The sequence below is a fragment of the Canis aureus genome, chromosome 38 (genome assembly GCF_053574225.1).
Source record: "Canis aureus isolate CA01 chromosome 38, VMU_Caureus_v.1.0, whole genome shotgun sequence".
In the NCBI taxonomy this organism is placed as follows: Eukaryota; Metazoa; Chordata; class Mammalia; order Carnivora; family Canidae; genus Canis; species Canis aureus.
The window spans coordinates 17,931,881-17,948,381 of record NC_135648.1 but is presented as its reverse complement, the minus strand read 5'-3'; the positions used below and the strand labels follow the sequence as shown (position 1 = coordinate 17,948,381).

General features: G+C 32.3%; 1 protein-coding gene across 4 annotated transcripts in view; it reads left to right on the top strand.

The window, feature by feature from the left end:
• Positions 1 to 15,299, top strand: part of UCHL5 (ubiquitin C-terminal hydrolase L5) — a 41,042-nt gene extending 25,743 nt beyond the window's left edge. For 3 of the 4 annotated variants that reach the window (XM_077886708.1, XM_077886711.1, XM_077886710.1), the window contains 5 exons: positions 737 to 800; positions 4,060 to 4,162; positions 5,435 to 5,548; positions 7,934 to 8,032; positions 12,970 to 15,299. In XM_077886708.1, the coding sequence (XP_077742834.1) occupies positions 737 to 800; positions 4,060 to 4,162; positions 5,435 to 5,548; positions 7,934 to 8,032; positions 12,970 to 13,014 (425 nt within the window). In that variant the 3' untranslated portion in view covers positions 13,015 to 15,299. The remainder of the gene's footprint in view (positions 1 to 736; positions 801 to 4,059; positions 4,163 to 5,434; positions 5,549 to 7,933; positions 8,033 to 12,969) is intronic. The other variant, XM_077886709.1, reaches the window with a different exon arrangement.
• The last annotated feature ends 1,202 nt before the right edge of the window (positions 15,300 to 16,501 follow it).

The window sequence follows — 16,501 nt, the reverse complement described above, 5'->3', positions numbered from 1 at the left end:
TGCAGATTTACATGTTATTTCTATATTTAAAAATATTTATTTTTCTATGTCACCGAAAATTGATAGAATGTTCTTTAAAGTCTCTTGAAATTAATTTTTTTGTAGTTTGGTAGTTGAGCTGATTTCTGCATTTTCTTTGTTGGCTTCTACTATCTGGTCACTATTCATTAGAACCATCAAATATAAAGGAAGTAAAAGATAAAATAAAATAGCCAGTTTTGTTATACAACTGGTGGCAGTGCTAGAAGTTATGGTGGAAAAGAGGATTAAAACAACTGGGTAAAATTGGTTTTGCATTATGTGTAGATTTCAGTGTTTTATTTTATACTTAAAATGGTAGGGAATCAGACTGATAAGGCTTGAATCCTTATTTGCTCCTAATTTGTGTGCTGATTTTTCTTAGCCCTCGGTTTTATCACTGTAAAATAAAGGTAGTTATTCTTATTTTACAAAGTTGTGAATTTTAATGGGATAACTCCCTAATTAATTACTTTTCCAAACATTTGTTCAGCACCTACTAAGTCATACAATAATGTGGTAATGCAAATATACTAATGCTTTTTGCCCTTACCATTACTAAGAAAATAAGAACTGAGTTTTAACATAGTTATGCTAAAAGGATTTTTACTGTCCTGAATTTGCCAAAATATTTATAAAAAAGACATTTTAGACTAACTTTTGAAATAATTTTAATGGTGATTTTATTTTATTTAATTGCTTTCAAATTTCTTTCTAGGTGCATGCAATCAAGATGACTGGATCAGCGCAGTAAGGCCAGTCATAGAAAAAAGGATACAAAAGTAAATGCTCAGCTAATCTCACTGGCGTAATATTCTGATTTTTGAACATTTTTTTCAACTTTTATTTTTTTATTTTAGCAGTGCTTGTTGAATATCTACTTTTGATTGGATTAATATGTTCAAGAAATCTATTTCAGAAATATTTAAAATCTACATAGTAATTTGTGCTCTTTATAAAAGTTAAACATGCAGATCTCCATTAGATATTTTGTATAGTTGTTTTGTAGAGTTTTGTTTTTAAGCATCTGTTTTTTTTAATTAAATTAAAACCCTTATTTTGACATAATTATATATTCACATTCAGTTATGAAGATAATATAGAGAGATCCCATATACCGTTTACCCAGCAATGGTAACATCTTAGAGAGCTGGAGTACAGTGTCAACAGCCAGGATATTGACATTGATACAGTCAAGATGCAGAATGATTTCATAAAGCCACAACCACTTTCTTCTTCTGTTGCCTCTCCCCCCCCATCCTTAATGTCTAGTTTTATAATTTTTGTCAGTTAAAGAATATTGCATAATTGGAATCATACAATATGTAACCTTTTTGGGTTATCTTCTTCTACTCAGAATAATTTTCTGGAGATTTATCCAGGTCATTAAGTACATAAGTAGTTCATTCTTTTCTAATCATGGATAGTAACTTGTGGTATGAGTAGGACCATTTTTTTGACCGTATACCCTTGAAAGACATCTGGATTGCTTCTGGTTTTTGGCTGTCATGAATAAACTAGCAATAAACAATCTGTGTACACATTTTTGGGTGAACATAAGTTTTCATTCCTCTGCGATAAATGCCCAGGAGTGCCATTGCTGAGTTCAAAATGCATGTTTAATTTTCTAAGAAACCGCCAAACTCTTCCAGTCACTGTAGCATTTTACATTCCCACCAACAATGTATGAGTAATACAGTTTTTCCACATCCTTGTTAACATTTAGTTTTGTCAAAATTTTTATTTTAGCTATTCTAGTAGATGGGTAGTAATATTTCAAATTGTAGTGGTTACTTTTTTTTTTAAGATTTTATTTATTTATTTGAGAGAAAGCACACAGGGAAAGGGAGAATCAGACTCTCCGCTGAACTGGCGTCTGGCGTCCCATGTGGGGCTCAGTCCCAGGACCTTGGAATCATGACCTGAGCCGAAGGCAGATGCTTAACCTACTGAGCCACTCAGGTGCCCTTTGTTGTAGTTTTATACATTTATGTATTTATCTTTAAAAGATTTTTTATGGGATGCCTGAGTGGCTCAGTGATTGAGCATCTGCCTTTAGCTCAGATCATGGTCCCAGTGTCCTCGGGTCGAGTCCCGTATGGGACTCCCCACAGGGAGCCTGCCTCTCTCTCTGCCTGTGTCTCTGCCTCTCTCTCTGTCTCTCATGAACAAATAAATTAAAAAATCTTAAAAGGTTGTATTTATTTGTATTTATATACATAAGATTATACTAAAATTTATACAGGAAGACAGAGAAACTATAACAGCTAAGACAATTTTGAAGAAAAAGTCTTCTTTATCACTGTAGTAGTGACTTCCCACTTGGCTTCCCATTTAGTCTCTTCTAGACACTGCAGTAGGTGTTGTTACTGCCTTCAGGGATAAAGTCCCATCTCCCTACTCAGCTTTTGCTGGTAGGTAGGGTTGGGGCACAATTGTTTTTCAGTTGTGCTTAGGTGTGGTACAGTGGTAGAGTAGTCTAAAGGTTTTGTCTCCTGAATTGCCCCCTTTCTGTTTGGGTAGAAGGAGCAGACTTTTGTTGGTGCTTTTTTAGTCTGTGCCTGTTGGCATTTCTTAGCTGCTGGCTTCTTTAACTCCAAGTCTAGACTATATGAAGGCAGATGAAATAACTCAAGGAGCTCACTATTGTGTCATTTTTGGCTCCTGGTTCCCTAGCTTGTCTGCCTTCTCTCCACTTTTCAGAATTTTTGTTTATCTTTTCCTTTTCTTTTAAAAAATATATATTATGTCGGGCAGCCTGGGTGGCTCAGCGGTTTCGCACCGCCTTAGGCCCAGGGCCTGATCCTGGGGACCCCGGATCGAGTCTTGCATCAGGCTCCCTGCATGGAGCCTGCTTCTCCTTCTCCCTGTGTCTCTGCCTCTCCCTCTCTTTGTATTTCATGGATAAATAAATAAAATCTTAAAAAAAAATATATGTATGTATGTCTATATATTATATCTTGTGGTTTCAATTTGGTATTTTCTTAGTAGGAAGAATAAGGAAATGGAAATTCCACAGCAGAGTTTTTAAAACATTTTTACATAGTTCAAAGCACTGTAGTTAATATTGCTCCCAATTCTTTCAGTGAATAGAACTGTGTATGAGAAACTGTTACAAGCAAATAATGCAAAAAAAAAAAAAAAAAGCTTACATTTTCTATATATCCTCATCTTGATTAAGCACCATTTACATAATGTTACCAATAATTCTTCTAATGTCATTCCTTACCAAAAATAAATTTATACTATGAGATGTCTCATTGTGATACTCTGGTATCATAGTAGTGAAAATAAAACATCACTTGGAAATTTAACCAACAGTATAATCACATTATATTAATAAAATATTATACAAATATTTTATAATAAAATATAAGATATAAGTGAAATATAAAAATATGTTCATTAAAAATAGCAACTACATGATGACTTGGAAAAAACTATGTAGTTAGGAATATAGTTAATTACTGTCAAAAATGCCAGTATAATTAATCCAACAAATGTGAGGTCTTAGTTTAGTTATTTTTTTCTGAGATCTTAAGTAAATGATAATTGTTATATTTCTTATAAAAGGAAAACTGATAATATTTTTTATTTCAAATCTTTAGTGTTATAATATTTTTTAGAACATTTAAAAATATTTGTGATTAAGTTTATCTAGTTTTTTCTGTAGTTGTAGCCTTTCATATATGAAAGGTTTTTTTGTTTTGTTTTGTTTTGTTTTGTTTTAGATTTTATTTATTTATTCATGAGAGAGAGAGAGAAGCAGAGACACAGGCAGAGCCAGAAGCAGGCCCCACACAGGGGGCCCGATGTGGGACTCGATCCCGGGACCCCAGGATCATACCCTGAGCCGAAGGCAGATGCTCAACTGCTGAGGCACCCGGGCATCCCTGAAAGTTTTTTTTTAGTATTAATTTTCACTGTTAGTCAGTTGATAGATTTATGTTTATTCTAAAGAACCCTGGCATGATCGCAATAGTTATCTTAATTGTAATACTGTTACAATTCTTTATTACATTATAAACTAACTTTTTTTAGGTACAGTGAAGGTGAAATTCGGTTTAACTTGATGGCCATTGTATCTGACAGAAAAATGATATATGAACAGAAGATAGCCGAGTTACAAAGACAACTTGCTGAGGTTTGTGACTACGTTTTTAAGTACAAAGTTCTAGTTTAGTGATCTCAGGGTATTTTCTCTCTTTCTTTGTTCTTTTTCTTTGTTTCTCTTTTTCACTCTTTCTTTCTTTCTTTCTTTCTTTCTTTCTTTCTTTCTTTCTTTCTCTCTCTCTCTCTCTCTCTCTCTCTCTCTCTCTGTTTCTTTCTCTTTTTTTCCTTCCTTCCTTGATTTAATAAAGTATCCCGAGTGAGAATTAAGAGAATACACTCTGGAGTCAGGCTGCCTAGATTCAGCTCTTGGCTTTGCCACTTAGTGGATGTATGAATTGGAGTATATTTCTTTGTGCTTTAGTTCCTTCCTTCCTTCCTTCCTTCCTTCCTTCCTTCCTTCCTTCCTTCCGGGCCTCCCTCCCTTCCTCCCTTCCTCTTTCCCTACTTCCCTCCCTCCCTCCTTCCCTCCTTTTCTTCCGAGAGAGAGCACATGCTGCATGTGCACGTAAGAGTGGTAGGAGGGCAGGGAGAGGGAAAGACAATCTTAAGTAGGCTTCATGCCCAGCACGGAGCCCATGCAGAGCTTGAGCTCACAACCCTGAGATCACTACCTGAACTTAAATCAAGAATCAGTAGCTTAATTGACTGACCCACTCAGGCACCCCTGTGCTTCAGTTCCTTAATGTAAAATGAAGTTATTAGTATTTACCTTATAATGCTGTTGTGAGGTTAATAGTATTTACCTGATAAGGCTGATGTGAGTATAAACCGAGATAATATATGTAAGCCACTTAAAATGGACTGACAAATATTACATGCTAAGTACATGTTAGCAGTTAATTATTTAATTTCATTATGTAATTAGGCAAGTTAGAATATATTTCTCACAGAATTAATTGGGTACATTTAGATTTACATGTAATCTTTACTTGTCTATTGATTATTTTTCTGGAGTAAATATTAGAGAAGATAATTAGTAATAGTACCTTTTTACATTCCTTTGATCATACTGTCTTAAGAGCATATTTAAGCAAATTCATTTTATAGTTGAACAAAAGATTATAACAATCTAGTACTTTGCAGTATAGGTTGTTTTTAGGTAAAAGTTCATACATGTCATTGTAGAACATAGAAATACAGGAGGTACTACTAAGGGATTTTGTCCTTTAATTTTGCAGTTAATAGGCAGGTATCCTGTCACCAGTATTGAGTAAAATCTGAAAATAATTGTACTGTATTTATCATTTTAAAATGTTTTGGACTCAGTCATTAGGGTATGCTGTTTCTTTTTCTTTACCCTAAGGAGGAACCCATGGATACAGACCAGGGCAATAATATGCTAAGTGCTATTCAGTCAGAGGTTGCCAAAAATCAGATGCTTATTGAAGAAGAAGTACAGAAACTAAAAAGATATAAGGTATGTTTTCTTTTTATTTGTTCCTTTAATAGAGTAGTATATTTTGACATGAGGGTATGTTGAATGCTGGTTTTTCCTCATTTACTAGTTTTAAGAATAATGAATTGATTCCTTGCACCCCACAGAGGTAACTAGTAAGGATTCTTCTTAATTTTTTTCAAGTGTCACTATGAACAGATTTTTAACCTATTTGATGTTTCAGTTCACTACAATTAATGATGATCAAATTGTCTTGTCTTTGGCCATTAGGATCCACTTCAGGCTGTCTCCTAAGTCCTTTTGGTATGATTCTCTTAATTTTTGATAGCTTCCTTGATTTCCAGAGTGACAAGATGTTTCAGACTCATTTTGTACATTTCCTACTTCAGACTTGGATTAGCCATTTTTTTCAAGAAGCCCTGGATCCTTCTGTTGGGAAATGATATTTAGAAACCACTATTTGGGTGCTTAATAATACTTATTAGTTATTATGTCTAGGCCTTTTCAGAGCTAAGAAATACATTTTTGTTTTCTTGTTTTAGTTTTAAAGAGGAAATAGAATGTGAGTTCGTACAATGTGAATTCAGTATTCAAATTTAGAATTAAACGGCTTCGGGCACCTTACTGGCTCAGTTGGTAGAGCATGGGACTTTTGATCTCAGGGTCCTGAGTTGAAGCCTCCGTTGGGTGTGGAGCCTTTTAAAAGAAAACAATAACTAGAGGGCTTTATACTTGAAATTAACCATTTGCATCTCTTCTCTCAAGCTGAAAGTCTTGATTCCTAACAATATTAACGTAATTACTTGGTTTATGCTATATGTATAAAAAACATGGATTTGTATAAGAAGGTTCAGAATAACAATAGTAGTGTTAATAACAACTGAAAAAAGTTTTTATTTATTTTTTGAAAAATGTTTTAACTTTATTTTTTCCTTAGTGTGTATCCCATTTTGGATATACAGTCAAATTGCTATATTTTTAAATTCACTTGAAAAAATTTCCTCTTGTTTTGGTTCTGTCACCAACTTGGTACACAATTGGGTACATTTTTAAAATTTCCTTTCCAGTTTCTTAGGGTTTTTAAACAACTCTTGATTCAATTTTAATTATGGCAAACATTTATAGAATTCAGAGTCAAATACAAAGCAAGGTTATTTTTAGTAATATTCTTTCACTTGCAATCTGATTAGCTTTTTTCAGAGAGTGAAGAGTAAAGGGAGCTTTGAATTTTGTGTAAGTTTGGAAGTGGTAGTTATGTCATTTCTCATGTATATCATAGTACAAAAGGCATTGTTATTCATTTGAAGCTCAGTTGAAGGCAGGCATGTCCTTTTTTTTTTTTTCTTGGTCACCAAAGCATTAGCTAGCATAATGCTTCTTTGCATCATACTTAACAGCCAATAAATGTTTAAAAAAATGAGCCTTGGACTGATAGGATTTCTTCAGATGGAAGTGTATTCCAAGTCATGGAGATAGGAAAGTAAGGGATGAAAGCTTGAATATTTATTATCTTCCATTTTATGTGGTATGCAAAAATAACTACCCATCACTTACATATTCTTATGCAACGTTACTCCATTACTAAGTAAGTTTTAACATTAGCCTAAAATAAAACACAAATTTAGTTTTCAGAATCTTTACCTGCTTCATTGTTTTAGAATGCTTGTTGAGAAAGGTAGAATGATTCTTATACAGCTATTAAATGAACATGAGTTAGGATTTTATTTAATTCATTAATTAATTGAAGGAACCTGGAAGATTTCACAACTATTCAAATAAGATGTTAAAGAAGCTCAAGTAAAGGAACATTGAAATGAATTTACTAAAGATGGAAACTTTTTTTTCTATGGGAGAATGGAAATAAATTGAACCTTTATCAGACAGACTATTTAATAGCTCAATGGCAGTGAAAAACTAGAATTCATGTACCTTGGGAAGGGTGCTGTAGACAGTGCATAGTTTTCACTTGAAGCACAGATCTTTCCCTGTAGTCTGCCTTCTTGATTAAAAGTAATTTAAAGAAAGATCATTCTTGATCACAGAATAAATCTGCAGGCTTGGCCTGATTATTTGCATAGTAGTAGTAATAAGAGTGTTAATTTATCATGTGGGCTTCTTAAATTTACTTTCATAGGTTATGTTTTCATAAATAATTTTAGCCTTTTAAAAGTCTTTTTATTTGATAATCCAAGAATAGGAAGCCACACCCAAGAAACTCTTCATGTGTTTTATTATATTAGTCTTTATTCTCAGTGGGGATGGAATTTCATTATTTCTAATATTTTTTTCTTTTGAGAATGGAAGGTTTTCTCCCATTTCTATTTTGGATTGGATGCAAAGATCAAAATATCAGACACTTAGTGGAAATGTAAAGTTAGTGTTGCTTGATATTTGTTTTATTTTCAGATTGAAAATATCAGAAGGAAGCATAATTACCTGCCTTTCATTATGGAATTATTAAAGACTTTAGCAGAACACCAGCAGTTAATTCCACTAGTAGAAAAGGTAAGTATTTTACTGTTGAATATTTAGATGTAAATTCCCCCAAAACGAAATTTTTTTTTGGCTTGAGTAGAGGTAAAATTTGTTGAAGCATTCTTATTTTAATTTTTTTTTTGCTTTTACTTACTGTTTTATATTCTAGATGAGCATTTGTTCAACCTGATATTGTGAAATAAAAATAAGGAATTGCCCCATTGTTTTAGACTTCCAAGACTCCCTAGTCTTAAGAACTCGGTTGTGCCTAATGTTAGATTAAAATTTAAAACATTTCCTTTCCTTAAACTGAAAGCAAATTTTTTAAAAAGATTTTATTTATTTATTTGAGAGCTATAGTTATATAGCAGAGGAAGAGGGAAAGAGAATCTCTTGCAGACTCTGCACTGAATGCAGAGCCTGAGGTGTGGGGCTTGATCTCATGACCCTGAGATCATGACCTGAGCTGAAACTTTGGATGCTTAACCAGTTGAGCCACCCAGGCGCCCCTAAGGTGAAAGCAAATTATTAATGTTAACAATTGAAGTAATAGATTCTCTGTTACTTAATTTAGAAAATATTTCAATTATTATAGAATTCAAAACTAGAATGGACATTGAAGGGAGAAAATATAACTATAGTGTAGACTAAGAAATGTTTTTTAAAATTCATTCCTAAGCTAATATTCTTTCCCCTGAAGAAAAGCTAACATAGGTTTGTAAAAAATTCTGATTTCTAAGATTTTTTTTCATTAATATAAGGCACTTAAATACTTATTGCATAAATGTAATGCAGTTAAACTGTAAATCAGTGTTTCTGAAAGTGACTATCACTGGATACTCTTTAGAATACATGTTACCTGGCCCCTCCTCAGATATTCTGATATAGGGGAAGGAATCTTTAATGTTACCCCAAATGATTCTAATGCAGCTGGTTTGTGTACCACATTTTGAGAAACACTTTGAGAAGACGCTACTAGGCAAATAAAATTTTGAACCATTAACTTAAGGGCAGAATACATGGTAGGTATGTGTTTCTTATTAGTTTTAAAGTTTCTGAAGCAAAGATACATTTCAACCCACCTTTTGTATCATCATAAATTTTAAATAATAGGAGATGAGAATGAAGGTTTTTGTGTATGCCTTATTACCCAGATCTGAAATGTATGCTTCTGCTTTTAGCACTAAGTGCACAAATTATTGCAGAAAACTGCTAGTCTTATCTTTTCCATAAAGCTTTCCTGTTCGTGTATCTTAGGGTATTAAAGCTATAAAATTCTAAGATGGGAAACTGATTTTCAAAGTTTTAGATTAACAATTAGGGTTCTGTGATTCTAAAAAGTACCTAGATACTGTGTTCTTTGTATGAAACAATATGAAATATTTCTCTATTAAAAATATTAAAATAATGTACTGTTGTGTTAAATCATGTTACATCAGATTCTAAGTAGATAAATATTACTAAAGGCCAGACAAATGTTGAGTAATTTAAAATTGTATGTATTTTGCTTTGAAATTGGCCTGTGAATAAACTTTTTTAGGAAAATGACCATTCTTGTTTGATTTTAATGACAATATATCTTTAGATTTTTTTGAAATCATAGTTTGAGAACATGCATTAGAACCATAACTTCTTACTTCGCATTTTGGACACAGGGTGGCAGTATATGAATGTTTGGTGTTAGTGGGACACCAGCTCAGTGTGTTGTATTTGCAGGTTTTTTTTGAAGGGATAGTTATTGACCTTATGCCTTTTGCCTATTTATTGAAGCTGTTCTTTGATTAATAATATTGTATAAGCAATATTGAGGTTACATTTATTCCTTGTGTATATGCAATATCTGTTAGCCCCTTAGGAATTCCCTTAAAGGAATCAGTCTGTTATCCCCTAAGGAATATTCTTTAAAGATATAAAGGAATTTAGATACATTATTTGATTAAAATTTTTGAAATTTTACAGTTATTCATCAGACATTTATCTAGCTGTAATATATTCTGGGACTTCTCTTAAAGTCTTCAGATGTACATATAATTAAGACACATTCTTCTGCCTTAAGCAGTTCATGATATTATTGGGGAAAAGAATAAATTATAGTATTGTGCTGAATAGGATTGTTCTCATAAGTGCCAGAATAAATTCATGCTGAAGGTCCTGGCGGAGCACAGGGTAGCTCCTAAATAGCATTATGCTACTTAAAGTTTCATATCCATAAAATTTTAAATCTGTGTTTAGAATCAAATGCTTATTCTCTACCAATAAATCAGCTTCCTTAAGAACAAATATATTTTGTTCATCTCATTTTGAAAAAGAATTATTTCGAATTGAATATCACTTCCTGCTGATAAACAAAAATGTCACACATGAAAAACAATATATTTTTATAATTATATACAACGACTTTAATAGTGATAATTGCTTAATAACAATACCTCTAAGAAAAATTAGATACAGAATTCAGAAATGAGTAAGTTGAAATTGCTAAGAAATTAGTAAGTTCAAAATGTTCCTCCTCCATGCCTCAGCTCCCTATGCCAAGAGAAGGTAGGAAAAAGGAACAAAGCATGAAAAAGGTAGAAGGAACCCAACAGAAAAGATGTGGCTACTCTGGGCAGTGATGCTAAATGCCAAACCTGTCCAGGATCAGATCTCTGGCTAACTGAGATAGTTGCTTATAATAAGCCTGTGAGAGCATGAAAGTATTTGAGTTTGAAAATCTTTTTATTTTACAGAATAATAAAGAAAAGACCAAGACTTAATTCTCCCAAGGACATGTGGCTATAATGAATTAGGTTAAGATCTTGCCTTATAAGTGTTTTTGTTATATGAGGCTTCTGCTCTTCTCTCAGAAGTTGAATATACATTATATAAGAACAGCTCAGGAAGTAACCTAAAAATACATAGTTACAAAACTTCTTGTGCCATATACCAAGTCTATTTCTTAAAATATAAAATCAGCTAGTTGAAGATTTCATTTGTAAAACTTTTACTTATTTCAGGTATACTTAAAATTCTTCTAATATTTTTATCTTAACCTAGTAATTTTGGATCATTGTCTATCCCAGGTTTGTTTTTGTTTTTTTTTTAATCCCAGGTTTTTAACAATCACCAGTAACCTACCATAATAGATTCAGTTGCTGTGGGGGATTCAAAGTATCTTCACGATATTTTTTGTCCACATTTTACTAAGACATTATAATTCCATTGGTAATAATCTTCAGAACTTACTTTTTCTATTCCTTAATAGAAATAAGATAGAAGAATAGTTGGTATTCACAATATCTACATTGATTTTTGTGATTATAGAATTATCTGACTTGAGTGAGTGGTTTTTGGTATTTCATTGGCATACTGTATAGAAGGTAACAATGTTCCTTTTTTCCATGCTATTTAGAAATGTAATATTTTTAACAAAGACTGAACAGAATACAATCTTTTGGTTTTAAATCTCAGTTATGTTACTTATCGGCTGGTGCTTTTAGGCAAGTTATTTTCTTATAGTTTCTGTTTCTTCATCTGTAAATTAGGAATCATACCTACTTCACATTCTTGAGGACTAAATAAGATATCTATATAGTACATAAATAAGTACTCAAGAAATGGTGGTAATTCCTTTCAACTTATTTCACCTATTCTTAATTTTATTTGAATTATAAAGTTTAATAAATGTATAGACACTCGGTGTTACATGTTGCTCATTAAGTTATGCTGTAAAGTTTATGTCATAAACCAGTAAGTTTATTTTTGTTAATCCTACTAAATATTCTGCTGTATATTCAGAGATCAGTGTGGGGAAAATACATATTTTTATTTCAAATTATATGTGAAATTGTATTTTTATTATTTGGAAACAGAACTTTGTTAAAAATTATGTACATATCAAATTACAAATTATGCTTGTTAACTAAAAATGTTAAGGCAAACGATTTTTTTCATATGGTACATGTAACATATTTCCTCAAGATATTTTCTAAGGCATAGAACTCTTTTTTTAATCATATAGTTATATAATAATTATACTACCTAATACATTGTAAAAATATTATAGTTCTAATTACCCTATTTTTTAAGGAAGTTTTTTTCTTAGTTGTATAATAGCAAAACTCTAATTTGTTCCTTTCTGATTAAATGGCATAGTGGAAAGAACATTATATTCTAGTACTCTAAAATCTTATTTCTCAGAGTGTTATCTGAGGATCAGCAGAATTGGTATCCCCTGAAAATTTGTTAGAAATTTAGAATCTCAGGCTTTTTATTGAATCAGCCTGCATTTATAACAGGGTCCCCAGGTCATTGGTACATACATTGAGAAGCACTGCTATAGAATAGGTGTCTTTTTACCTCTTGAGGTTTTATTTTATACGATCTGTGTGACTTTTGTTAAGTTTGATATCTATAAACTCTGTTTTCTTCTTCATCTGCTGAAAAAGAAAATAGAATTACTGGGTTCAAGCTATATAATTGTCATAAGGATCAAATGAAATAAGGTGGGAGAGCATTTTTTCAATTCTGTAAGTTTGGCTGTACTACAGATATGTGATCCTTCAGTGATACTCTGTTAACTCATTTGTTCAAATATGCAGAAACTAATATAAGATTTTTCTTATACTCAATTTAAATGGCAAGTGGGCACATATGTAAATAGATTGTTTTGAAGTATTTATTAATATGACTTTGTGGAATGAGTAATTATGTATGCTTAAATTATTAAAATTATAATATTACATTTTAACTGCAGATAAGAAAGAACTGTAAACCAAACATAACCTTTTTTTTAATTGAGAGCAAAGTATAACCATTAATTTGTCCAGCAGTAGTTTGTTGCAAATCTTGGGTTATGAAAGACAATGCTCTAGAAATCTTAAAAACAATTCATTTCAAGCCTTTTAGTTTAAGAATGCCCACTTACAGTTTAATATGATCTAAAATGGACTTTTAAGATTTTATAGAATACTGTCTTTAACTTCTAGGCAAAAGAAAAACAGAATGCAAAGAAAGCACAGGAAACCAAATGAAGATCTTTTGGGATGTATACACATTTCTGCTTCTGCACTTATTTTCATGGAAACCATTAAGTATAAAGAACTTTGAGCAACATCCTAATTGACTCAGTGCACGTTTGGCAATAGTACCAGTCTGTCTTGTCTTTAATGCATGGATTCTTTCCCTACCTGCATCATGTGCATGTAGTGCATATTAAATAAAAGTGATATTAAGAGTGCTTGCCCAAATTCCATTATTTGAAATTGGATCTGAGAATTTCTGTAGGTTCTCTGGATATATACTAATATAATGAACCTAGAAATTGCATAAATGATATTCTCTACCTGTGATTGTTAGAATTAATCTCTTAATCTTTTAGCTCAGTTACATGCTTAAAATTTATGAATGTCAGATCTTGATTAAAGTGGATCTCTTGTTTCTCCTCATCATTAATGAAAAAAAAATCAGTATTTGTCTATGATATCTATAAACATTTTGAAGATTTTAAGACTGAATTTTATCTTGAGAAAGTATGGTTTTAGTGCAGATCATTTGAAAAAGACAGAATTATAGTTTCTAGTGATTTTCATTGCTGCCAGTAGAAAAAGTAATAAACATTCAGTTTATTTTAGCAGACTTTCTTTAATTGTTTGGGGTTATGTATTTATGTATTATGGGATTATTTCAGGAAGGTGTGAGAATTATGCTTCAAAGCAGAATTTCAGGTTAAGAACAAATGATAAATCTTAAAATATTTTGGTGTTTTCTTAGTCTGGCAATATTTTTCAAGCTGCTAAGTTGTATCTTTATAAAAAAAAATCAGAGGTTTGATAAATCAGGCTATCTGCTTTTTTAAAAAATAGGATATGATGTTGGAGGATCCTTCTATGCCAATTTGAATGAAATTGGTACAGCCTAGTAGTTTCAAGAACCATGTAGTTTACTCACAATGGGTTTTTAAAAATTACTTTTGGGAGTTGCTTTGTTTTTTGTTATTTTATGAAATAATTGTATTCTTGCTCCTAGTCTTTTGCAAGTTCAAGGGAGATTTTATAGAACTTCTTTTTATAAAGGAAATTACCTACTTTTTTTTTTTTAACTAGATACATTTCTGAAATTGATACATGACTTTTTAACAGTTTATTATGGAAAAGTTTAGACGTGTAGGGGGACTGCTATTCATCTTCTAGCTTCAAACACATGAACTTTTTAAGGATTGTTTTAAAACTTATTACATTGTGGTATTATTAAATAACTAATGTGAGGAAATCTGCTGGGAAATTGAGTGGAAAAGTTAATGAAATATTTTTCATACATAACTGCAATTGGGAATAAAGAAGAATTTGTAGTTTTACATTTTCTTTTTGTGGGTAAATATATTTTGTTCTGGATATAATAGTAGTTGTGGAGTGTTTTCAAAGCCATGATACAATTTTAAAAAGTGACTTCTTAAGGATTATTTTAGGCTCATCTTGATCCCATGCAATTATTTCAACCTAATTTATATACCTTGTTTTTAAATTTTAAGGCTTTGTATTTTGAAGTAATCTCTACACCCAATGTGGGGCTTGAAATCACAACCCTGAGAATCAAAAGTTGCATGCTCTACTGACTGAGCCAGCCAGGTACCTCTATACCCCGTTTTATAGAGGCTTGAATTTTGTAAAGCAATACAAGGAATATTATAGTCAGTAGTATTCAGTCATCAAGACAGTGTGATACTGGCATAAGGATCAACAACAAATCAATCAGTGGAATATAAGAGAGAGCCTATTAACAAATCCACATTTATATGATTACTTGATTTTTGACAAAAGTCACAAAGCAATCCAACAGAGAAAGAAAGTCTTTTCAATAAATGAGGCCAGAACAGCTAACCCTCATGTGGAATAAAAATGAACCAAGACTCCCTTCCTCACAAAAATGAATTTGAGATCGGTCATAGACCTTCATTTAATTGCTAAAGTACAAAGGTTTTTAGAGGAAACTGTAGGTGAATATCTTTGTGACTTCAAGATAGCTAAAGTTTCTTAGGTCACAGCAACAACCATAAAAGATCCAAAATCTGTTTATAAAAATTAATTGTCATTGAAAGATGCTTTTAACAAGAATAACCAGTATCAAATGACATTAAAGAATAGGTTTATAAAACTGTGTTAATAGATATAAGGATATTTTCTTATTAATCTAATTCTTTGATAAATTCCATACCTTAAGAATGGTTTATTTTATCTGCTTCTTTGATGATTGTAAATGCATTGTGATCTTTCATGATAATGTCTGCCATCTGCCAGTGAATAAAGAAATACGACTTGTCTTTGTCTGGGTCTTAAGTCATGAAGCGGGTGGGTAAAGAAAGAGCAAATGGATGAATGAAGAGAATCCAGAAATATATAAATGTTATGTGGGAAGGTTTTTTTGTTGTTTTTTTTTGTTTGTTTGTTTGTTTGTTTTTAACAGGAGTATTGGAAGGAGTATTTAAAAGAAAGTATCCTTTCTTCATTTCATTTTTGCCCATTCTTTTCTAAAATTTCATTTTAATTCTTGGGTAGGTGAGGGCACTTCCATTCTGTTTTGGTACCTTTTAAAACCTAGATGATTCTAAGCAATATACTTTTGCTCTCATAAACAGAAAGCTTGCCAACAGCTGCTGCACTGGCTAGTCTCACCTCATATGTTTAGTTCCCAAGATAGCTGCCCTTTTTCTAGCAGAGAGCAGTCAGCTTGACTGTGCCATTAGAATAGACAAATATTTGTTCTAAGATCATGAACCATGGGGACTTGCTCCCCTATTTAGACCATGATACATACTTCTGTGTGTATTATGGTGTTACATGCAGATTAATAACTTTAATTTAATTGCCTAAACCACTCCAAGATACATTCAGAAATACTCCTTTTTTTTCCTGTAGGAGGATTTTGTGTCTTTTGTGGGGGGAAAAAAAAGCTTTTAAAGTTTTCCCTTTAAAAAAAACAAAGATAAGCAAAAATGAAATTTAAATTACCCATAGTTCTACCATCGGGGATGACTACATTGACCTTTCAGTGTATTTAGTCTATTTAGTGATCCTTTCCCCCCATACGTGTGCGTTTCTGTCTGTGTTAGTATCGTATGCCCTCCCCATATTCCAAAATGTTACTAGCCCACCAGGGGAACAACATCTGCAGCACTCTAGGGGATCGATCACCCTTGGAGTCCCCGATGTTAGAACATGCTACAGGAGCTGTGGTCTAGGAATGAAGACTGTGCTGCAACTACGTGTTATCACTCAGCCACTACACCAGAATTGGAGAAAAATTCAACCTCTCCACAGCTAGGCACTCAGAATAGCTAAGGCAACAGGCAGATGGCCTCTGCCTTACATTTGACTTTGAAAATTTTCATTAGGTTTTCTGCAGGGGAATCTAGGAAGCTAGTTTTTAGCTCTCTAGTCTCTGCAGAGTGGGAAAGCATTCTAGGAGGAGGCTGGCAAATCCACTCAATCACATGTTACTACATTCTTCTACAGTAACAATTTT